Raw genomic sequence first — 25,416 nt, 5'->3', positions numbered from 1 at the left:
TCATTAAAGTTTGCAGTAAAACCAACCCAAGGTGCACAGCTTCAAGTGGATCTTTACTGAGCATTAATGATGTGGACTCACACAGGCGTCTATGTTCGCTGCATGCCGGCGCTGGCTCAGGCCTCCTGTTCTCTGTGCACCCAGGGACACGGGATTTCATGGCTTTATAAACTCAATTTGCAGCCAATAAAACAATCAGCGCTGTCACAACAGAGGTCGTCTACAACCACCAGGAGAGCGCTTCCTTCTCCAGTTCACGCCAACACAAACACACACTCACACACACACACACACACACACACACACGCGCGCGCACTGACACACGCCTGAGCCAATCAGTTACAGCGTGACAATTAGTTCCCCTCCAAAGCACTGTAACATCTCAAAGTAAAGCAGAAGCAAAGGGCAAAGAACACAGGCGAGAAAAACTGTGAAATGCGTAAACAGAGTCATGGAGGACAGATTAAGAGACGGTGAAATCACTTCAACTGTCAGGTCCCTGGAGAGGAAGCATGAAAGCTGCTAAGAAATCTCCCTGGAAATATAAAACCAAGCTATGACTCATGGCAACCTACATCATCATCCATGTCATCCTCTGGCGAGGAGTCCTCCTTGGGGTCGCAGATGGGGTCGTAGGTCAGGGTTCGTCCGTTACAGTCGCTGTACTCCACGGCTACAGAGGGGCAGAGAGCAGACGCCTGCAGCAGCTCCAGGGACCCCGGTCGTAATCTGTTGTTTCCCCCGGCCTCCTCCCTTTCGTCCCTGCCATCGTCCTCCTCGCCCCCCTCCCCGGACAACAGGCTCTCCCTCTCTCCGCTGGGGTCTCGCCTCTTGAGGCTCGGCGCCCGGCCCAGGCTGTTCCAGCTGGAGCGACGGCTCCCCCACGAACTGCCAGAGCCACGCGGAGGAAGAGGGGAGCGCCGGCCGGGACTCGAGAGGTTCTGCAGGAACCAAGCGAGAAAGGAGAAGCAGAAGCACGGTGAGAAGGTGAAGATATTTGAACGGCAGCCTGTGTCTGACATATTTGTTACCATTTTTGGCTTCACACAACTCACCAGAGAACGCTGGTCGTAGGCCGCGGGGTCCATGGAGGCGGAGCTCCCCCGGCGAGACTCGCTATGACCTGCTCTTGCCTCAGACAAGCTCAGTCCAAGCTCGCCATACTGAGACACCCCCTCCCTGTACACGAGCTCATCCCCCAGGACAGACTCGGGCCCCAGAGAGCTCTTAGGAGTCGGCATGGGGGTGGCTGCCGTGCGCATGATTATGGGAGGCGGCAGTGAGCCACGAGGGTCAACGTGGCCATTTGCTGTCATCATGAGGGAGTACATCTTTAGCTCTGCAGGGAGGAAGGGGTGACTCATTATCACCTATCATTGAGCTGGATATAGTCAGACAACCACACATTAACAACGCAACATTGTTCGTTGAACCCACCAGTGTCTCTGAGCTGCTCCACCTTCTCATCTTCCTCAAAGTTGTCTGATTTCTTCTCATCATCGGACTCAGACCTGTTGGCATCACCCTACAACACACATACACGGCACATGCCATGCAAACGGGAGCGTCATCCACACGACTGGTGCTAGTGTTAGTATCATTATCATCATTAGGTCTCACCTCAGCCTGGAAACCCTCAACCAAGATGGCCACTAGCAAATTAAAGAGCACATAGTTTCCAAACGTCATGAGAGCCACAAAGTAGAGCGCTGCCCATGGAGAGGTGGAGGCCATGCCGTTATACAACACCACATTCCAGTCCTCCTGGGTAAGAATCTATAGGTCGGATACAACATTAACAACAATGATAAATAAGGCAGGAGCGGAAGACGCAGCAGGACGGAAGCAAACGGCTCAGATGTGATTAAAAAGGGGGGCACAGAAGAGGAGGCAATAAGAGAAATCAGCCCTGGCAGGTTTAGAGGCTTTATATAACCCAGTTAAAAGCTACTCTCATCGCCATCATGCCACAACGTGGGATTACGAAAAGATGACATGTGTGTGGGTGTGTGTGTGTTCGCTTGCATCAATGTGAGAGATGAAAGCGCTTTTCATGATGCAGCATGAAATCTTACTCGGTCCTCGCCCACGCGCTACACACAGCGCCGGGAATGCAGTTCACTGTGCTATCGGCGCGCACGTGTGTGCGGGTCCGCGCGCAGCACGTGTGTGAGCGGAACCTCCGCGCACACAGACGGCGCTGGATAAACGGCCTCATCGGGTTCTTTTCCACGGTCGCTGAGCTACGGGCAGCACACACACGGGGGACAATGCAGCTCATAGTGTATGAGCACTTCAGGCTCAGCCTGACATTTCCATTCGAGATGGTAAAGTAGCACATTTGGCCTTTTTTGTTTTCTGTTGCCATAAAATGTCTGGTTGCCTTTGGGTCCAGTACTGTAGCTCTGTCCAGGTCCAACTCAATACTGTTGTATAGGAGCCAGAAAGGGAAACTTCTCCTTCTGCCACAGCTCTGCGTCTTAGTTTGTTGGCCAGCGTCAGTGTAGTTTAAATGAATCGATACAAGACATGAAGGATCAACAAGCATGGGATCAAAAGCTACCTGGAATACGGTGACGATGGCCCAGAGGAGGGAGTCAAAGTTCTTGCGGTCGGGGATAGTGTCTCCATTCTCCGTGCGGAGGCTGAACTTACAGCCGAACAGATGCATGCCCAGTATGCTGCAGGGGAACAGAGACAGCGCAGGCGTCAGAGCCGTTCGCTAGGCCTCACCCGAGCATGACAACGCTCTCTCACCTGAAGGTGAAAATGAAAAGCATCAGCAGCATGCAGAACGTGGCCACGTTGTCCATGGTCTTCATCAGCACCACCAGCTGCCTCCTCAGCGCTGGCAGAAAGCGGACCAGCTTCAGCACCCGCAGCAGGCGGAAGGTCCGCAGCACCGACAGCCCGCCGTCTGCCTGGCCTATAATTTCCCACACGCTGAGCACCACAAGCAGGCAAATCAGCCCAAAGGGGTCGGTCGCATTGGTTGCACACATTGATGTCAACTTAAAATGGTATGACTTATGAGATGGAGAAGAAATAAAGCAGGACGGCCCCGTGCTGATTATCACCTGATGATGACGATGATGCTATCGAAGATGTTGTACGGGTTCCTTATGTAGCCGAAAAACCCAAAGGCCAGCAGCATGAAGCCCATCTCCAGCACAAACATGCTGGTGAAGACTATGTTGCTGATTTCCAACACATCAGTCAGCTCCTTTGGCTGAGAGAGAGAGAGAGAGAGAAGAGAGATGAGGCAAGTTGAGAAAAGAGAGCGATGGAAAGAAACAAAGCAAAAACAACAGTTAGTTAATATCACCACTCTATTATCACTGAGCTGGAAACGCCTTTTGGTCCTTGTGCCCTGAGCTGAGACATTATCAATCACATTCTGCCCTGCAGTCAGCCCCAATCAATCAGATGGAACCAGAAGCAGCGGTGTACTTTACCACTGCGGATCTACTCTACTCACCTCGCCTTCATAAAGCATGAAGTCTTTCATCTCAGGCTCAGTGACCTGAAGTATTTATTAATCTACACACCAATCTACACGTATAGAACATTTTCACCCACTCGTCCAGCAAAGCGCTTCATGCTGTGTATATTTAGCTGGTCCTGTCCTGAGACCTACCCACACGATTCCCAGGTCGGAGGGAGTTTCCCAGAGCTTCAGCTTGTGCTTAACATTTGCTCTGGATGCAGCTTCCTGTGTCGACACAGAGTTAACAGATGGCACCAAGGCCCGTCTTACACGCATGTTGTCACTGTGGTCGCGTAGTGGTCACTTCTCTGGCAGATTAGACGAACAGCACCTCTGAAATGATTCATCCGAACAGGAACTCGACGTCACCCAGATTCTTCCCTCTGGGATTAAAGCAGCTTCCTGCTGCAACCACCTCGTTGCGCTTTAGCCAGAATCACAATTCATTTGGCTGGTTTGCGTTCACCTTGTTCCGCTGTCAAACCCTCAGCTTCTAGATTTGTGCCCTTCAGCTGTCATATTATTTTGTGTTATTGTAGCCTTACTGCGCTGTCCCCTCTCAACACACTGTAAAGCAGAGTGTGAAGATGTATTTCCACCCTGTGAGCCATAAAAACATGTAGCATTGTGGGGGAATTACAGCCCGCGAGTCCATAGTGTGCACCTTGATTTCTATGGTGTAATGAAAGTGCCACCAGCCCACTGTTAAATAATAATGTATGTAAGCGCAGCATTGTGTGTGTCATGAATAGAGTAGCTGTCTGAGAGCCCCTTTTAGCTTGGCTGACGTGCTCTAACGACTTTATGTACTGGCCAGTCAGTAGAGGACAATTTGTACAAAGAGTGAGGGCAGAAAACAGCCAGCGACTAAACTGTCAGACCAACGCTGGTAGCAAAAAAAAAGAGAAGGTGAGGAACAAAGAAAGCAGAATGAAAATCTGTTTCACTTCCCTTAGGTTTGATCTGAAACAGTATTATAGTAATAGCGGGTAGTTTATACACAGAATCTGCAGTATACTGTAATTTCTAGCAACATTAAAGGGTTCAGCAGGAGATAGTCTGGAATGAGCTCATGTCTCTATGAATGACAGGTAGCAATATCATTTCTGTATTATTATCTTATCAGTGTGTTTTTAGCCCAAAAGCAGTCGACTGCTTTAATAGGCACAAGACAAGATACAGAACGGTCCTTTGAACGTCTTAGTGCCTCTCATTGACCTGACAGGAAAAGAATCCAGATGAGTTTTAATGAGTCTGCAAAATGCATGACGTGAGAATAAAAGTGTGCATCACAGGGTAAAGGGCAGGAGAGAGAGGCTTCAGGGGCATGTGGGCATTTAAAGATGGGTAACGTTAGGTAACTATATAACTATGGGAACTATGTATGTTTCAGCAGCTCCTAATGTGAACAGGTCATGAATACGCATTCCCCTGATTGACTGCATTAGTTGTTACGTTAGATGGAGCAGAGAATGAGTCGCTGTTCTCTCAGGAGGACGTTTTCCGTGTCTGGGTACGTGAGTACAACTCTGCATACGACCTTGCCCTCAAGAATATGAGAAAAGGAACCAGAACAGAGGTAGAGAGTCGTGCGCCCACGCAAACACGGCGTCTCTGCCAAAGCAGGGCAGAAGGAGGAACCTTCACAATGATGCAGAGGACTGAGGGAAATGAAGCCAGTGAGATAAATCACACACCTGTTCAGTGTAATTCAACCCAGTGCAGCCATTATACTAGCGCCAGTGTAAACACAGCCACTGTCACTTCCCTTTTCTCTCATCCAGCCTTTCCTGCTTCACACTCACTACTCTACACTATGCCTCCTACGTCCACACATATACACTCATAGTCTCATAAGGTTTGCCTAGGTGTCACATAATGAGGATGATGAGTGCTGAGGGGAGGAGGACGCCTTACATAACGCGCGCGTGAGTGAGTGTGTGTGTGTGTGTGTGTGTGTGTGTGTGTGTGTGTGTGTGTGTGTGTGTGTGTGTGTGTGTGTGTGTGTGTGTGTGTGTGTGTGTGTGTGTGTGTTATTGGCCCAATAAGGCCATGGCTCTCACAGCCGCTCCGTATGTTTATACTACGAAGATAGAAACACACACAGAACCCCTGGAGAGTGAGTTATGGGAAAGGCAGAGAAGAGGGAGCACTCGCTGGTTTGCATACACAACTATTTTCTCTTGGTTAGTTTATCTGGCGGGATATGAAGAGGTTGTGCTTAAAATGGTGCAGACAAGCGTTGCTGCTTTTTGCGAGTGTGACAGTGGAGGAGAGGAAATGGGAAGTGTTATTAGGCTGATACTTGCCAGATGTTGGCCGCACGGGTAAACTAGTAACCAAAGCCTGCAGAGTGCGTTTTGCCGCCCTCGCATGCGAGTGTGTGAGAGAGAGTGAGCGAGCTCCTCACCCACACCCTCATTTCCCATCATTTAAGCCCCTTTCACTCACACACACGCTGCTCTGTATTCGTACCTGCTCGTGATACTCGATCCCCATGCTCAGAGTATTGACGAGGATAGCGATCATGATCCCTCGGTTGAAGTATTTACTCTCCACGATCCGCCTCAGCTTCTCCCTGAAGTCCACCCAGGCCTGAACCACTCCATTTTTGTATTCCACGACGCCCCGCCGTCTCCCCCGACCTCTCCCGCCTCTCAAATCGCCCCCCTGGAGGAACGATGAGCACAGTTTTAAAACTGAGGCAACAAGGTGAAAACTATAATAGTGACTTTACGCTGCTTTGCTCAGATCCATCAATCACACAGTTCACCAGCAGCATCGCTCCTGTCTGACCTGGGGGAAGTCGTGCAGGCCGTCCACCTCCCCCCTGCCTCCCTCCAGGTCTCCCAGCTCCAGCTCCAGCGTCTCCAGGCTGCGGGCGCACGGAGGGCAGCTGAGCAGCTCCAGCAGCAGGGGGCTGGGCACCACACCCGCCAGCTGGTACAGCAGCCTCTGGCGACCTGACGGGGAAAGAGACGGTCGGACATGCAGCTTCAAAAGAAATGATCAAATGTTTAACTCTAAAAGAAACAGACTATGATACAATGTTGTTGTTATTAAAAAAAGCCCGTCCTATGCGAGAGGCCGGGTACTGACTCCTCTCACCCTCTGTTCCCTCACTACATCCTCTCCAAAAGCACAGAACAAAAGCACAGCAAAGAACCAAAGCCTGACTTCTGGAAACGACAGTGACTTCAAAAGCAGCTCCAGAACAACATGATGTTGTTTACAACGCTTTCTAATACCTCAAGCTACGAGCTGGGGTTGTGAGAGCTGTCATCATATTTTATTGTCTCATTATCGCTTGAATATCACGACTGAAAATAAACATCCGCATCTGTTTATCTGAATCTTTTGACTCTTTCTCTTGTTTGCATTCAAACAAATTTGTTTAATAAATCATATGAAGGGTAAAATATCTGTCTGGCAAAAGGCTTGTTCAGCTCCACATTACATTATGCTGCCTTATATTAGGTTAGATTCAATTACATTTGTGCTACAATTAGATCTGAGGCCCGGACAACAAGAAATGTTCCCCAAAACATTAGGGTTATGGTTGTACAATGGGGTCATTCAAGCAGAAACAGCATTCGAACCCTAATCTCATCAGGTTGCGAGGTTTCGTCTGACGGACATCGACGTCCAGCGACCACAGGACGCGCTGCTCCGTGTAGATTTCAGCCTTCGCTCAAGCACCGATCTTTAAATCGCAGCCACTTAACGTGGATTTAAATAGTGTGATCTTCAGCGCATTAGCGGCGGAGGTGTTGTACTTCCCGGCTGATCGTTAAAACTCGCTCCCTGAAGGATTCGTATTGACTTTGTGCAGATCAGAGAGATTAACTGACGCGTGGAGCTCGGTGGTGCCGGCGCCTCTCATCACCGCCCTCCGTCTACGTCACGCCACTCGCGCCCGTCCCTCCTGCGAGGACGCGTACCTCCTCTGCTCTTGATCACGCGCTGCTGTGTGGAGGTGCGAGCGCAGCCTCGCCCCATTAGGCTGTCGCCCTTCTTCTGCTTTTCCCCTGACACAAACACAACTTCGTGTCGTCTCCTCTCTGTTCTTAATGCCGTTCCACACTCTGACCCTCCTTTGTTCATCCCCACGCGTCGATCTTTTCTCCTCCTCTCTATTACTCTCGTTTATTCCTCTCTCTGTCTCCCTCTGGACCTGAATCTTTCATACCTTCGACTTCTCTCCTGTTTCTTCTTAATCCTCATTTTTCAAAACAGCACGCCATCTTTATATTCTTATTTACATTCCTTCGCACTGCGTACTTTCCCTGCCTCTGCTCATCCCTCTACATTTTAATGGCCACCTCAACACTTGAGGCATGGATTTCCTGTCAGGACTCCCTAAGTGCTGCTTGAGACACACAGAGCATGTGTGGTCCAAGGCGGGGCAGAGGTAAGTGCATAAAAAATGATCATGATGATGATGATGATGATAAAAAGGAATTTTGAAGACAAATATGGTTTCAGTGATCCCTGACACCAACGGGGTGAGAAGGTGCTCTCTTACTGTGCTGTCCCATCAGCTGGTGGAGCTTGTTCAGTGTCTCTGCGTGCTCAGATGTTGAATGGTTGGACGGGTGCTGCTCAGCACTGGTCTCGCGCTGCTGGGAGTGGGGCGGCGGGGTCTTGCTGCTGTAGCTGCACACGAAAGACGGCAGGATGGTGGGGTAGTTCATGCCGCCGTTGAGCCGCCGGAGCAGCGCCCCCATGCTGTGAGCGACGGCGGCGGGATTGGCTCCGCCGCCGCCGCCGTTTGTGCTTCCTCTGGGGACGGAGAGCGACTTCATCTCCAGCTCCTCCCCGCCGCCTCCATCCGTGTGCTCAGCGGCCGCCACGCCGACGGTGTGCTGCCCGCCGTTGCTGAGGCGACAGTGCTGGTGCTGATGGTGCTGTAGGAGGTTATAGATGGGTCTCAACCACACTGCGCTGCCGGAGCCTCCGCAGCCCCTGTTGGAACTGTGGCCGTGTCCGTTACCTCCATTGCTGCCTCCGCTGCTTCCATTAGGATTGACCTTTTTACGCCGTTTGCTGGAGAGGAGACATGGGAATGAAGTAAACATGGGCATGGAGAAGGTACATGCATCACTCCCAAACAATGAGTGCATGTCTGAACGGCATCTCAACCACTTTCAGAGCTTTAACGCAGCGTGATTCCTGATGTCTGATTAAGCTTTTTCTACAAAACACATTTTAGTTTCTCCAAATGAGTCATAATGTGTTTCAAACACACACAGGAGGCCCAGCAGAATCTATCAGCTGCTGGGTAAAGCCTTGACTCACTCAACCTGGGGAAAAGGTGGGATTAAAAGCTCATTCAAGCACTTTTTTCTATTTCTGACAGAACTTCGTCGTGATAGAAAACCTACTAACACGAGTGAATGGGATCTGGGTTCTCATGCCTGACCTGTGCCATCCAGAGTATAACCTCTGCATCCTGCGGGTAAACTTCCGGTAAAGGTGGCTGATGTAGCGCAGCATCTCCTCGTAGCACGAGCCCGGCTCGCTGTAGCTGGCGAGCGTGGAGTCGTTGGACATGTAGCGCGCTCGCTGCTCCCGCATCAGAGCGTTCTCCCTCTGCTTCGTCTCAGAGAACTGGGTGGCGATGACCACGAGGCACAAGTTGATCATGAAGAAAGAGCCCACCTGGTGATGGAAGTTAAACAGATAAAGCAGGGCTTCAGTGGTGGAGCTGGAAAGGCTCATATAGAATGACAGAAGAGCAGGAGAGCACAGGAACAGCTAAGAAACAGTCACTGTTTCATTGTGAAATCGCAGTCTCCACTCTTTAAAATATGAGATAAAAGATCAGACAATGACTAAAGTTTACTTCATAAATCATTTTCTGTGGGGTGATCATTTATCTTAATTTGTGCTTCTCTATGAATCAATTCGATTTTCCTTCCATTTTTCTTTCTCACCACATCCTCTTTGTCAAACATTTAGCTCTCTCTCTCTGAAAGCATAATAAGCATCAAATGACAGACAGGAAGCTCATAAGGCAGCGTGAATAATCTCAACTAAGAACTAGCTCATGCACCAACCATGACCTATAAATGAGTACACATTTGAAAAAAGCAAGTACTTACAATAATGAGTAATATAAAATATATAAAATTGTAGAAGGAGTGTGCATCCATGACATAGTACATGATATCCACCCATCCTTCCAGCGTAATAACCTGGTGGAGACACAGAGAAACAGAGAAATGAATTGTGGTATTATATTGGACAAGGAGAATATAGAAACACACAGATTTATGGTTTTTCATCTTCTTTAAGCTGAACTCAAGTGACTCAAACTCAGTCACACCTTAACCTTTAATCAAATCCTCAGAATAACACACAGCACACGACTGGCAACGTCATCAGGCACGTGTACAGTATGTGCCTGTGTGTAACAACACACACACACACACACACACACACACACACACACACACACACACACACACACACACACACACCCACAGCTGCTGCCCCAGAGAACAGACACACCTGTAAAACATCACGCCATCAAACCATTTTCCAGGCTGCTGTCCTCGGTTCAGGGGATGCTCAACCCTAACATAGCTTAGGATGACGGATGGCTTTGTGTCAAAGCCATCTTCGTGTTAACATCACAGAGGTAACACCCTGAATGAATCCCTCACCGGGTCTCCTCCACCTTCTGCTCCTGACCTATGTTCAGATCAGATCAGGAGCAGAGAGCTTGTTCCTGTCAGGCATCTGTGTTTGTACAGGATCACCAGCAATTAACCTGTAGTGTGATGTGAGTGAAACATTTGTTCACACTCCATCTATTCTCACTGCAGGACAAAGGAGAGCCACAGCACTTTGCACATTCTCAGACTGTTTTGGACCAGTGCATCCCCTCATAGCATCACTCTGGTTTGTTATATACAACTTGAGAGCTATACATCCGTTTAATCTATGCATTTCCGATTAAGTTTTTAGGGTTCACACAGACACTTGTACTTTATGAATTTGAAAAGAACCCCGGAAACGGTGTAAAAATTAGTAGCAAAATAAATAAATAAATCAGAGGTTTGTGACCACAAACTGTGAGTAAACAGCAGTCGTGATAAACACACGACTCCGTGATGTTTAATAAAGCAGGAAAACACGCATGATGTTTGAGGCCCCCCGCTGTGCACCGAGACCAAGTAGTGAGCAGCTAGTTGTGATCAGATTAACGTGTGTGGGGACGTGTTCAGCAGTGGTGATGTTTGGTGTGGTGGTGGTGCTCTTTGAAAAAGTCATGCTGTGCAAGTCAAAGCCCATTAGACAAAGACAGATCTAGCAGCAGGTCCTGGACGGCTGGAGGAGAAGAGCTGGATTTCACCTGACACGCAGAGAACATTAGCACCAAGACTCTGATGTTAAAATAGAAAACATGGATACGTAGAAGCCCTCAAAACATTTTACACCTACTGTTATCTGTTGCAGGTGAAGTACAATAAATTCAAAAATGCTCTTTCAACTCGTCTCACCTGGAATATGGCTATCCAGGCGTAGCCAATGTTATCAAAGTTGACGGCTCCTTTGTGAGGGTTCAAGTCACCGGGGCGACACACGTTGTAGTACAGGTTCCAGTTGATGCAGCCGTTAACACTGGCCCCTCCTGCTGCGAGGGCCGGGCCAATCAGGGACGACGGTGGGTGGGGAGGGGCCAATGAGCACTCGGCCCCGCCCTCGGAGTAACGCGGGACATCATGGCAGCGCCTCATCCCGTTCTCACGGGCAGCGGAACAGATGAACGGGTTGTCCTCACCCTCTTCTGTCATGTAGTAACGATTTATGGACAAGTTGTAAATCCTGCACAGGAAGAGACGAACAGAGGTATAGACAGTGCAGTAGGATGAGCTTCTGAACCAGGAGGGTCCTGAATGAAGCGGCCATTTGCCATTTGTACTATTGCATTAAAATCATAACTAGTTCAAGGATGTCAAGGACAGTTTTTGGAAACTGAAGTTGCTTTTGGCTAATTTGGCTCTTTCTATGACCGTGTTTGTGTTATTGACGATACAAACTCTTGAGTAATGTTCCCATCGGACATTTTATATTCCAAGAAGCAAAGTTAATGAATGCGTTGCTGGTCACCATATGGTTTCCGCCAAATGATTCCTCAAAGTGGTGGAAATGAATAATGATTGCATTAAAGTCTCTTAATGGAGCTTTTGTGTTTTCTCTACTAGAAAGGAATGCAGATCCGATCGATGGTGGGGAGACATTTCTGCCGCTTCCTGCCCAGAAGCAAATGCAAAATCTATCACAGAATCAGGCCCCCTTACGTTCGAACGTCTTCATCTCCCAGAAAGCAGCGGTTGCGCAGAAGACCCGCCCACAGCTGGACTCCCACAATGCCGAAAATGAAAAAGACAAAGAAGCAGAGCAGGAGGACGTTCCCCAGCATGGGCAGCGTGTCCAGCAGCAGCGTCACCAAGATCCGCATACCTGCAGAGAGGAGGTGCAGTCAGAACATAACTGGATACAGGGCCTGATCTCCTCATTGTTTGGGCTAAATAATCATGTAAACTGATCGTATAATCACACAAAGAAACTTCAGTTTGAGGTCAACAGCACAAAAACAACTTGTGTCAAGGTTAAACCGTCCGACACAACGACCTCTGCAGCGCTGCATCGCTGGCACCAGGTTGGACTGAGTCAGGAGGAATAATGCGCCTCCACTCCCGTTATACAGTGTTCTGACACCACACGCCGTGGGACAGGAGAGAATAGCTAGACAGTGGGGAGATGATGAGCAGATCCCAGCGAACGCAGCAGCGCTGTAAACAAGGAACAACCCGGGCGCTGCTCCGTGTTTCTAGGCTACAGCACGAAAACACATCAACAGCGGAGACGTCCCATCCAGTTAGGAGGCAAGAAAACCTTCACACAGCTCTATTAACCTCAAGAAATCCTCAAGGTCTGGCTACAGTAAATATGAGTCTGTGGGCTTTCACTGGATCTGCACTGACCTTGTGTTTACTGCCCGAGGTTGTCCTCCTCACTGCGACTCTCCCTCGCATTTATTCATTTCTGTGTCATTTCTGCTTCAGGGAGCAACTGAAAACTACGACAAAATAGGTTTTGCACCTTTTTCATCTAGTCCATAGTTGTAAAGTGGACTGAGTGGTTCAGGGTTAGCTTAGTGATAAGTACAGCTACAGTGTGGTTCGTTCTCCCACTATTGATTCGTTTTATGAATTTGGCTTAATAGGAAATGAAATGCAATTAAACGCGACAGAAGTGATTGAAACTCTGTCCACTGAACAAAAAGCGCCAGAACCAGCGGCCCAAGTGTGACAAACAAACAGACCAGCACCAGCTTGAGCGCTTGCCTGGTGGAGGATGCTTAACAATGCTGTTCCCTGTTATGACACCATTGTATAATGATCCTCTTCAGCTGTAGATTCATGACCACTGCTCAGAGCTTTTAAGAAAATGACAAAGCTCTGCGAGGTTAAAGCCGACCTCATATCACTAAACTCTAGTGCGTCGGGCGTCCTTACTTGGGACTCTGTTGATGGCTCGCAGTGGCCGGAGCACTCGCACGGTCCGAATGGCCGACAGGCTGGCGTTCTGCCCATCCAGAGAATACTCCATCACCCTGAAGAGGCATTCAGCATCAGAGCAAGACAGAGCATGAGGAATGACAGTCGAAATACAATAATGCCCACAATAACAAGCATTTTGTTCAATGATTGCAAAGCAGTGTGAGGTCATGGGAGCAGCTGAAGCAATGAGGGGCTCCTGCTCTGGTCTAAACCCGTTAATCAGTCCAGTAAATATTGCGTATCTACTATCTTCTTTCTGTATTTGCTTATTTTCCACTGGTTCACTTATGTTTGTTGCCAGTTTTGATTCCGTATGTAAAAAAAATCTGCTGCTTCGAACTTTCTAGTCTGATGAAACCTGATGCAGGCAGTTGCAGGGGGACAGTCCTTTCTCTTGTGTCGCTTTCTTATTGCCCTGAACGACTGAATCAGAACACACAGTGTGCCTGAGAATAGGACGCTTCAGTTTTGATAACGACGGGACATTTTGAGGACAAATGCACAAACGGGACGTGAAAGGAAACATACACCTGTAGCATTCGTCTTTGTCATGTGTCAGCTGTGAGCTGCCATGTTTACACCTCAGGAAGACAATTTGCTCGTCTGTCTGTTTCATTCTAAACATCCTCCTGTTCTGTGGCTGCGGATGACAACTGAGAACTGCGGGATACTAACCCTGCCATGACGATGACGAAGTCAAGCTGGTTCCACTTGTCTCCAAGGTAACAATTGGACCCGAAAATTCCCAGGGCCACCATCTTGATGACCATCTCCACAGCAAAGAAAGCAAATATACAGTCGTCCAAAACCTGCAAGCACATGACACGAAGCAAAGACGCAGAATTGAACGGGAAATCGACCTCTTGCCAACAGAAAAGGTCACAACCTTAAGTTTCTCAACAATACAGCCTCACATTTTAAGAGAAAGTGTGAAAGTGCCAGAGGAAGTTGTCTGAGAGGAGAATTCTTGTCTCCATTAGCCAGCTTCGTCTCAGCAGGGAATGCTGTAGCTTAGCGTGGTTACAGCTGTGTCTCAGTTAATTAGACGACTAGCACAGAAAAAACCACGTCTGTGTTTGAGTGTAATGAGCACGTCTCAGGATGAGGAACACGCGAAGCAGGAGGAATTACACAAGTGAAATATTTAGCTTAGGATCAATTATCATTGTTTTGTTTAGGCTAAAGTGTTCATGATTATTCAGACTATGGAGTAGCATTGGGGTTCAACTGATGGTGGTGAAAACTTTATTTAAAATGAAATCATGAACAAAGGCTGCTGCACTGACCTGGAGGATTTGGCACCACTCCGTCTGGCATTTGACGTCTCCGCAGGGCTGGAACATCCCGAGCGTCACACAGTTGAGCAGGATCACCAGCATGGACACGTGCTCGAACCATGTGCAGGAGGTGAAGTTAAAGAACACAAGGCGTGATATTCAATCGACACCACAGGATGGAGGTTTGCTCCAGTGACATTTGATGTCATTTGTGTTATTATTGCATCATCATGAATGCAGGAGCAGGATTCTGTTCTTCACGACCAGCTGACGACTTGTCTCTGCCATGGGAGCACGTGAGCAAGCAAACGCCCCCCAGACACCGGAACCTGCTGTTTTTGCAGCCCTAATGCATCTAATGGGCTCGATAATGACCCAAGTTGAAGCTAATCTGTTTACAGACCATTTCATAATTTCACAAATGAACATTTTAATGGATTCGTGTCTACTGAGCATCCTGTTGTAGTGTTTCCTGATATTGATCAGTGACAAAGTGGCAAATCCAGGAGACAGAATCCTGGCAAACCGCAAATGTGGAGGTTTTATAACCACAGTACACACATGCATTGACTGTGGAGCAGTTATTGAAAATATTAGAGAAAGAGAAAAGAAATAACAAAAAGCTTTCATACAAATCTTTGGTGTGTCTCAAAATAAAGTTCTAGTTTCTTATCAAAGGTGAAAGTACAACACAACTGACAGCTGTCTCCTGTGCCCCGACTGAAACGCTCTCGGTTTCTACTTGCCTGGTTTATCCTTTCTTTATCCTTTATGAACTGCCAGTGAGATTATCTATTTAGGACAAAGCGGTTAGTTTTTTCATTAAAAACAGATACAAATCTGGTGGATTTCTGCACAAAGGGATATTCAACATGAGAACAAAGATTTACGGAGGATCAAATGCATCAGTGTCGTTGCACATAAACCCATCTCAGCACGCTGACAACATGATGCAGCCTGACGCGAAACCTCAAATCAGACCGGTCTTCAGCAAACACGTGTGAAGTGCTGAAAGTGCTCACCGCTGCAGCTGTAAGCAGTAATTTTCATAAATGTTAAAAGAAGGATGAGTGAGCGACGGGGAGAGTGTGGTTGAAAGAGCCAAAAGAGGAGGAACAAAGCAGGAAACTGTTAAATCATCTGCTCAACTAAAAAAAACGCACTGATGCTGCACTTTCTTGCACTTAGTTTGGCTCTGGTCCCACACGCGGCGCTGATCTGGTGGATGCTGTGCGTTGCGGTGCTGTACTGTATTCCCAGGGTGAGGTTGTGTTCTAATTAAAAAGGGAGTTAACGCACAAACAAATGGTCCTCTGCATTACTCAAACTTAGAGCGGTATGTATGTATATGGACACACACACACACACACACACACACACACACACACACACACACACACACACACACACACACACACACACACACACACACACACACACACACACACAGGATGTGACGGAAAGGGAAACAACAGGGACCTACGATGCGTTCAGGGACCAAGTCAGGAGTTGGTATCAGCAGAAAAGTCGCACCTTAAAACCTTCCTCCTCCAGTGGCTGTTTGAGTAAAAAGCTGTAGCCTGCTGCAGATCGTCTCGTGATAAAAGCTTTAGGTTTTGTGCCTTGCTGATTTAAATGAGAATCCTGGTGATCAATCAGATCAGAGTATCAAAGCCACCTGTCTCAGTCTGTTTGAGTAGACTGATAAAAATGTGTTCACCCTTTTATTTTTGCCCATATTTTCAGCGAGCTGTTCTACAGTTGCATTTAAATAGACAGACACAGAGGATGTGCTCAGGCCCTTTTACTGAATCATTTGTATTCAGGCCCCGTTGTGCATCTGACACAGGATTTCCTGAGTTTGGGCTTCCACTATTCACCTACAGTATATCAGGCCACTTAATTAACCAAAGCTGACAAGTGTCCAATGTGCTGCGCCGCAGTCAGGTCTTCATCTCTCATCCACTCTGGAGGAATTTAAATGAGAATCCACGACTAAATATAAGACATGGAATCTGTATGAATCCACGTTATGCACAAAGCTTACAGATCCTCTCATATTCACTTTATTGCCAGCCTGTCCTGCACTTACAGCTCCTGACTGGCTGAACACACCTGAAGTGATCAGCTAACAGAACAGCGCCAGTCGAAAAACAAGCAGGAATTAGCCCGGCCCCGCCATCGTGATAGTGCATAAACTGAGCTGTCTGTTCTATTTATGGAGAAAAATGGTCCACAGCCCTTTGCTACAGTAGGTTTGTGGTTCCCACACACTGAAGTTGACAGAGGTGCTGGTAGCGCGAGAAACAAAATGAGGCACGTTCTCTAGAGACACATTAAAATGAAATAAATAAACATAAGTGTTTAAGTGCTTCAAATACCTAAAACAGGGGAATCGTTCAAGGTGGGGTGAGATGTGAGCCATTCGTTTCTACGTGTATCTGCTCACGCAGGACTCCACAAATGAGTTAAATGCGCTTTCAGCCCTCGCATTAGTGTAAAGCACATATCACGGTGTTCTCAGGGGAGCAGCATAAAACAGTGTTAAGTTATAAAGTTGTTGTGAGTATTAACACTAAGACTAAAACGTATTCACTCATGTGAAATTGCCTTCAGCTTGTTTGTGACTGTACAGAATGCGTGCCTGTGTTTCCGACTTGCAAACATCGAGTCAAGCAGCGTAAGGTTGATCCTTCCTCCGCAGATCAAAGAAGAGGTAATCTGCAAAAGACTTAAAACAGGAGATTTGAATATTCAGAGAATCTCCCTCGCTCTCTTCGGTTTATATCTCTTTCTCTAATTCCTTTTTAATCTTCGCGGGCAACACCTCCCGATCCCCGTGCTGTCCTCGCTCCCCCGTCACACACGCACAAACACAGCTGCATGCATGCATGGACACACGTAGCATTAATGGGAGATTAGCTAAGAATACGCAGGCTAACACTGGAGACACTGGAAACTCCAGTGTCTTTAGACACTAAAGACACTGGAGAGACACTAAAGACACTGGAGTTTGAACGCATAGAAACTCTCAGTAGCAGCAGAGGAACCTCGTGCTATAAGCGCAACTGAATATATGTAGTGTACAATGATTGAATTTCCATTGCTGGCAGTGACCAATCTAGGTCTGGTCAGTTGTTGAGTTCGATTTATGCTGCAGCACTTTAAACAAATTAGGTCTGTGTCATGTCAAACACAATAGTTCAATAGTACATCTGTCACTCTTCCAGAGCTACACACTACATGTGCGCGGGTTCAACCTTCTGTGAGTCGATTTGAGCTGGGTTTAACTTCACTCTGCGACAAAAACATCAACAAATACAAAATCTGTCAGCACCAAGATTCACAGAATGAAAACAAGCCTTGGTGAGATGGACTTGGAGTCAGGAGCTAGACTTTTCTTTATTCATCACTGGTTAAATGGCTGCTGTGATCGTCGATTCCACTTGGCGAAAGCTAATGCACTAAGGTGCTAAAAGTCCTTTTTACTGACTGGATTTATGTTTCCTTATTTCCTTTATTATAACTCCAGTGGACTTCAGAGGGCACCACACACTGAAGGTCTGCTGGAGAAATTAGTTCCCTCACTCAAGGGCAAAAGTCATTCAAAATACTGCCTGCTTTTGTGTGATTATATAACGAAGTGTCATCTTGCAGATGTGTCGGCGTTACTGAATCTGCGAGTCTTAACGAGAGGCTGACAGCCAACGTCACAGGACAGGACTGAGGATTGTTTCTAAAGTGTCTGCTGTGCGAATACAACCAATACAATCCACCAACCAGACACACGTTAAACATTCAAGCACCTACACACGTCTGATCAATCTGCCTCCATACAGGTCCAACATGGTGCAGGATTCTGTTTCCTCTGACTGGACACGAGGAGCAGCTGCAAAGAGCTGCAGCACCTTCATCCTCGCACACACACCAATGTTGAGACACAAATGGCTGCTGATGCAAGACAACAACATTTCCTCTACACGGCCTCTTAGGCAGACAGAGAGGCACTCGGGAGAGGTCATGCAGCACACGCACAATGCCAAGCCTCTGCTCGACGTGTAAACAGAGTCAAGCCCAGTCCGGTCGAGCTGTCGGGTCGGCGCCTGTGCATCCGAGAGGAGGCTGCAGATGGTGTGGAGAGGAGGGAAGGAGGTGCGTTATACAACTGGAGCAACTGGAGCAGTCAAAGCGATGTCCAGTTGTGTTCCATCGCAATAATTCATCCAGGGTCAGAACCTGTGAGCCTGTCTGCCCGAGTTAGAGAGGAGCTCCGAGGTTAGTTAGAGTTCAATCTATACAGCCATAAAAGTCATCTCTAGGGTTACAGAGAGTGGCCGTAACCTAAAATAGGGTGGACTCCAGCAGGTCCAAGAAGGAGCTTCAGCGTGAACCCGTAATAGAGCTGACCTGATGCCAGGCTTGTCCTACAGTCAGATGATCCTGTCTGTGGTCACAGGGACAAACCTTCGCTCGGCTCCTGACTGGAGCTGCACGACCAACTTTGGCTCTCGCCTCAAACACCGCTTCCGTCCAAGCAGATGCATTTCGCCCTGTCTGCTTCGCTTTGGTTTGCCTCACTTCCGCAACTCTGGGGCCAAAGGACAAGCAATTAATCTGTGCATTAGAGGATCTAGAGCAGTGCCATGAAGACAGATGGCTGGAGGTAAAGCAAGTCTATGCATCCGTACACACGAGAGAGAGCTGGAGACAAGCTGCTCTGAAGTGGATCCTTCAAGTGTTTGGGGATTTAACGTGTGGCTTCCAGACTGAATCAGCTGATGAATTGGAGATTAAAAAAAAAAATAAGACTTTACATTTCATGTTCACACCTTCTCTCCTCATCCACCCTGTCTCTCACCTCCGTGCTTTAATCTCAGCATCGCCTTCCCCCTTTCTCTTCTGCAATCTATTTCCCTGAACCCCCCTGTACACACCGTCCCCGCTGTTCATGCTCCAGTCCATCCCTCTTTCATTAGAGGAGAGCAAACTCGATCCCATCAGATGTAATAACCTAATCACACCCTCCACTCTGTTCAATCATCCAGGCAGCGGCGCGTGTGTCTGTCCGTTAATGTGCGTTTGTGTTGCCTGCTATGATGAGCGTGTCAGTTTACAAATTATTTATATCAACCATTTTGTCCTTCATCATTTCCATATCTACCAGCTGCTGTAATAAAAGCTGCCTGCCTGTTTAATAAGTGTTGTCAAAGGTCAAAATAATGCAGCGTCAAGCAGAGAAGGTCCTGCACGGTTGAGTACACAAAGCCAAAAACTTTAATAAAAGGGTTCAGAGGTTCAGGCTCCTTAAACACTCAGTGTCTATGTTAGACATCTGGGACCAGACTTAATTATGAATATAATTTCCAGATTCTGATTCTTCATCAGGTCACGTATGAGAAGACGTTTCTCCAAAACACTGGATGCTGAAGGAAAGGAACAACATCAGAGACAATGTACGATAGAGTTGATGAGCAAATAGTTCTGCTGGTTCAGAGCTTCTCTACAGTCAGTCACAGCTAATGAGCTGTGCTCCTCCTCCTTCCTTTAAACTTTGCGGTGGATCTCATGTGCCCTTCTCTCCTGTCACGTTTGTCCACTCCTCCTCCCTCCTTCCTGCTTCTCCTCCTCAGCCTCACAGATCTCTCCCACTCTGCTTCCAAATCCACATTTGGAGCCATGTACGACTGGGACGATTGTTCATTTATTTCGCCATCTGTCATACATAACAGATGAGCACACACTACCTCAAACGCTAAAAGGCTCCCTCCTGCTGACATCACAATTTGGGGAATTTCAAAGGGCGGGATGATTGGCTTCAGGGGCGCATGTGTGCCGTGTGTCCACGGTGTGAGTGTTTCTGCATGCGTGAACTCCAGATCCGCTCGTCTCACTGAAGTCCCCGAAGATAACACGCCTCTGAAAGAGGAACTCATAAATCAGCCTGTCCCTGAACTCGCTCCGCTCTCTCTCTCGCCTCCTCGTTGCTTTCATCTTTCCATCTCTGTATCTTTCCATCCCTCCTCCTCCAGCACCCCTGAGAGGAGGCTGAGGCAGCAGTGACGCAGTTACACCAGGATTCCCTCCATCTCTGTTACAGCCTCTGTGCTGCGTGCGCTTTCATCTCCTACGTACTGCCACAGTCTGTGTGATCTTCTATGCTGATGGCACTTTTTGCTCATGTGGCTAATTGCCACCATTGACTACAGCCGAATATTTCCAACTTCTTTTTATATCATCATGACAACGAAGCAGTTTAGACGAGCATCTGTGCTGGAATTTTCCCCACACAGAACACACCTGAGCCAAAGGCAGCCCAAGGTGAGGCTGTCTTTTCTATGTCATCTATCCTGTCAGGTCTATGTACAAAGTGTGTGCGGGAGAGAAAGGAAGAGGACGAGCGAGCCCTAAATAGATCAACCTAATCTGGTGGGGCCTGGCCTTAAACCTGTGCTGGCACACCCACAAACATGCATGAAATAGCTCAAACGCTCAGCCCGACCTTGAGGCATCGGCTGTTCTGTTGGCAAGTTGCTTAAAAGTTTTTTTATGCCTTGAAAAAAACCTCCTCCCATTAAAACCTTACAAGGGAGGAAAACGTCCCTAAGGATGAGTGAAAGGAACAACAACCAAGGAACTCAAATGAAAAAAACAAACCAAACAGTAGAGGCCAAATACTGGACTGCGTCTGAATTACTGGATCCTACACTACCCATAATGCAACACAACGTCCTTATTAATCCCTATACTTACTGTATGTTGCCCACTCTCTGCTACCTACCTAACTCCATCTGGCCAGATGTGGTGCACATCTGTGTTTTCACTGGGTGAAATTCTACTAAAGGCCATCCAGACAACATGGCTGCGTCCTCAGTTACTATACATATCACAAACAGACACAAATATAATTTTACCTTTTGTGATTGTGCAATGACATGAGGGCAAAATGGAACAGAACAGCAGACGGCTCTTTTCTGACAAAGTTCCATTTTTTATATCATAGTGGTTTCTATGAACCAGCTGAGGCCTCCCATCTACCCATCATCTATCCATTATCCTGACTGCTCTTATGCTTAAAGGGTCAGTGGGACGATGGAGCCAGTTCCAGCGATCACTGGAGGAGAGGCGGGACAGATGACCACACACACATGGTCAAACACAGCGACACGTGAAGACTGCAATTCACAGCTATGGCCAATTCAGGGCCACAAATGAAGTTAACTGCATGTGCTGGGACTATGGGGGGAAGCAGGAGTAAGAGAGAAGCCAGCACACCTGGGAAGACATGGAGACTCCAGTCAGACAGTCACCCGGCTGAGCAGGGGATCGGAACCAAGCCCGACTGGAAAATAGCTGCGTCAATACACAATAAAACAGACTGGACACACAGATATCCACCAGACGGACACAGAAAAGACAGTCTGCATCACTCAGACTATGAGGATATAATCTATGTGAGCCACCAGTTGTGGATGTGCTGTAGCGTTTTTGAGACCAATCATGTTGACACAATTCATTCTGTCCAGTGGGAGAGACTGAAAAGGTCAGAAATCAGACTGGGAATTCCAATTCCCATTCAGCAGTTTGCTTTGAATGCCACGACACGAACGCAACGACAGCTTCTTTAGAGCAATAAAACGTATTATCCAACGAGTTTTACGAGTCCACAGACAGATTTAACGCACTGCCTCAATGAGTAACGTAAATCCAGCATGATGTGATCATTTCCCTGTAATAGAAGAAGTCTACACAGCGTATAAATGAATTCCAGTAAATTATATGGTTGTTGCATCCTAATAACAACCGCACCGTGGAAGTGCATACACACCCTGACTGATTACAGCGATTAGAAGCACCACTTTCATCACGCCATCGTCTCCGCCGGCCTCACTGACACAGTTTCGTCAGGATGCTGGTTGCTAAGTAACCGACCGCCGTCAGAGGATTCCAGATCAGTGTCCACAGAGACGCGCAGAGAGGAGAGCTGAGGACATGAAGGTGGAGTGCTGCGTGTCTTTACTCTTCATCTTGGCCACATTGCTTCTCTTCCTCCTTTGCCAAAAATATGCTCACACTCTACATTGTCAAGGGAGAGGGGAGGAAACCGTTCCCTCCCTCCCACTTCTCCTATTTTTACTGCTCTCTGGCTTTGTGATGCTATCTACACATCAGCAATACATGTCACTTAGTACAATCCATCAAATACGAGCTATAATCTTCTCACGGTACATTAAGGCATTTCTCCCTAAATCTAACATTTATATTAAACCAAAAAGACGCGTTTATTAAAACTATGCAACAAAAAGGAAAGATTGCTTAGTTTCCTAAGTGAGAATGAAAATGACTGTAGCTACTGCTCACGCGGTGGGCGGTAAAATAAATTACTACATGGGAAGGTTGTGAGGGAACCTGGAGATTTTAAACCTATTTCCGATCAGACATGAAAATGACTGAGGCATAACTACAAGAATGTGAAGGTAATTAATTGCACAATGTGAGGAGAGGAAATGTGTAAAGTAGAATGAGTTACGGTGAGAATCCTGTCTGAGTCCATCCAGTTCACTGTAACACGCATTCGATTAGTCATTTTAAAAAGAAAACATAACGTTCTGCACCATTGAGCAAATGAAGAACAATAACACTGTCTCCGTCTTTGTGCTTCAGGCAGACAGATGCTGTGAACATTCAAAAGAAACAGAGAACTTATGTAATAGCTTGACCTACTGCAGGATGTGAAGCTAGCTGACAACCGAGCACTGGGCAACGGAGCCTTGCAACAGAAACCGGACCAGAACGCTGAAGCCCAATGGTTTGGCCAGATGGCTGCATGCCCTGCTCCGCATGGCAGCATATGGACCGGCCAGGAGATGCTCACACATGCTTACTCATGTAAACGTAAAGCACCAGAGAGACGGCAGATCTGAAACCACGCTAACATACAGCACATGGAATTCAGCACAAAGGTAATTAGAAACTATTAGTCAATGCAAACACTGTGCCTGTGTGTAGAGTTCCCCCCATGTGAACCTGTGTGTGTGTGTGTGTGTGTGTGTGTGTGTGTGTGTGTGTGTGTGTGTGTGTGTGTGTGTGTGTGTGTGTGTGTGTGTGTGTGTGTGTGAGAGAGGTGAGGCTTCGCAGCTTTCAGTGTGAGCTCAGCTGATTTCCTGGTGTCTAATGGCTCGGCACAGGTAACACTTACTGATCACGTTTTTATTGCATTGACATTTTCTATGAAGTGCATTTTCTGTTGAATGTCAAATTAAAGCCTATTATTCATCTCAGATGCCTTTCGAGAAGCCAAACAAAGCCAGGCAAAATTTGCTGCTCTTTCTGTTCTGATTCTGTAGCTGCGTCTTCGACCACGCTGATGCAAAGCTACGATTACCTATGCGCCTGCTCTCTACTGCCACGGCCCGGACCCTCACGAGATGAAGCAGATGATGTAATGCACTTGATAAAGGACACGCCATGGACCTGGGTTAATATTACTTACTGTAGTGCCTCTTCTAAGTACATTCATCCAAAAAAGTATTCAAGAAGATCTGAAGGCTGAAGTTCAGAAGCGGCCACAGTGATGCAGTTTTCCCAGACGGTCCGGGAACCGAGCCAGAATCCCTCACAAACCCAATGTTACAGACTAATTCTGGCATTTTCTAATAAATGTTAATGGAAGTTACTTATGGATATGTCATTTTATTCTGTCCTGAACGCTTATAGTTCTAAATGTAAGTCACCAGTTCTGAGTAAAAACACAGGTGGATGATATTTCCACAACTCCTGCATTGACACAGTTCAGCAAGTGGTATTAAAGTACAGTATAACTCCCGCAGCAGCTGTTACTAAAACAAACTGACTCATGCCATTAAAAAATGTAAATCACACCCCCCCACTCATCCAATGCTGAACACATAAACAAATGTATTGGTTTTCACTAAGCTTTGCTAAAAGCAAATATCCAATTCCAAGTAGGAATTAGCTGGAATCGATTAGCAACACATGTTTAGTTAGAGAGAGTGAATACAGAATTACCAGGAGCCATTAGAAAGTCAGAATCCAGTGCTTTCTGGGAAATCGCTTAATAGCCAATATGACAAAGTCACTTAGCATCAGAATAAGGGCATAGGCCCATTAAAACAGCAGAAAGCCGTATGTTTAGTCAGGCTCACGTGAAGTTTGGTTCTCTCCAAACTTTCAGCCTCTTCTTCGGTCTGTGAGCTGAGGTGAGAGAGTGGAGAAGGAGGAGAAAGGCAGAGACACAGAGATTGAAATATGGATTCATACGAGAAAGAAGGTGAAATTAAACCGCAACAAAGGAACAAAGGCATGAAAAGCTTTGAAGATGCAGCGACGTCTCAGACAAAGGCACGCAGAGTGGCCGTAGTTCTGCTTATTGCCTAAAAGTTGTCAAATGCTCCTCAGTGCACTCGTCCCCAGCACCCAAACAACAACACGCACTGCCAAAAGCATCATCTCACAGATGGGTGAATATGCTTTTTCCTCCTTTGAAACCTTAAATCCTCTGCACTCACACAGAACGACTTCCCCAGGAGTCTGCTCCGAAGCACCTCTATAACCGAGCGCCACACAGAGCTGAAGGAGGACGACACAGGAACACAAAATGGAGATCAGAGACAGCGGAGGGCAAAAATCGAGACAAAGAGTAATTGAGTTTGTTTCCATATTTTCAGGTCATGTTACCATAGGAACCACATCCTGTAGTGCCACTGTTATTTTCTGCAGAGTCCATGGTTTGTCCCCTATTCTAGGGGGTGTTAGGTAACAGAGAGAAGGTTCACAGTCTACGCATGCAAACTGGAACATGAACTGTTATTCGCTGGGTGCAATTAATCCAATTTAAGGTCTAGTGTGTCCTACTTTTCTGCTGAGAGTCCACTGAGAGCACCGACTGAAACGCAGAGCGACCCGTCTCTGCTTACTCTGCATATCTACAGTACGAAACAAAGCCTGGTTTGTGACTCAGTATTTTGGAGGTGTCGCTATCACCCTGCAGCTCGCTCCGTGCCGGTCAGTAAACAGTAGTCAAAAGATATGGGTAGTAACCATAGCAACAGCTGCCAAC

General features: G+C 47.2%; 1 protein-coding gene across 5 annotated transcripts in view; it reads right to left on the bottom strand.

The window, feature by feature from the left end:
- Positions 1-25,416, bottom strand: part of cacna1ha (calcium channel, voltage-dependent, T type, alpha 1H subunit a) — a 91,053-nt gene that overhangs the window by 13,975 nt on the left and 51,662 nt on the right. For all 5 annotated transcript variants that reach the window (XM_055510937.1, XM_055510938.1, XM_055510940.1 and 2 more), the window contains 17 exons: positions 14,349-14,461; positions 13,738-13,871; positions 13,018-13,115; positions 11,797-11,959; positions 10,996-11,320; positions 9,592-9,684; positions 8,910-9,148; positions 8,013-8,533; positions 6,284-6,450; positions 5,963-6,157; positions 3,078-3,229; positions 2,758-2,943; positions 2,564-2,681; positions 1,621-1,776; positions 1,438-1,525; positions 1,056-1,339; positions 576-941 (listed from right to left, as the gene is read on the bottom strand). In XM_055510937.1, coding sequence (XP_055366912.1) covers positions 576-941; positions 1,056-1,339; positions 1,438-1,525; positions 1,621-1,776; positions 2,564-2,681; positions 2,758-2,943; positions 3,078-3,229; positions 5,963-6,157; positions 6,284-6,450; positions 8,013-8,533; positions 8,910-9,148; positions 9,592-9,684; positions 10,996-11,320; positions 11,797-11,959; positions 13,018-13,115; positions 13,738-13,871; positions 14,349-14,461 — 3,398 coding nt within the window. The remainder of the gene's footprint in view (positions 1-575; positions 942-1,055; positions 1,340-1,437; positions 1,526-1,620; positions 1,777-2,563; positions 2,682-2,757; positions 2,944-3,077; positions 3,230-5,962; positions 6,158-6,283; positions 6,451-8,012; positions 8,534-8,909; positions 9,149-9,591; positions 9,685-10,995; positions 11,321-11,796; positions 11,960-13,017; positions 13,116-13,737; positions 13,872-14,348; positions 14,462-25,416) is intronic.

This window comes from Betta splendens, chromosome 8, assembly GCF_900634795.4.
Source record: "Betta splendens chromosome 8, fBetSpl5.4, whole genome shotgun sequence".
NCBI lineage: Eukaryota > Metazoa > Chordata > Actinopteri > Anabantiformes > Osphronemidae > Betta > Betta splendens.
Note: the sequence above shows the minus strand (reverse complement) of the source record. Positions and strands in the feature narration are given on the sequence as shown.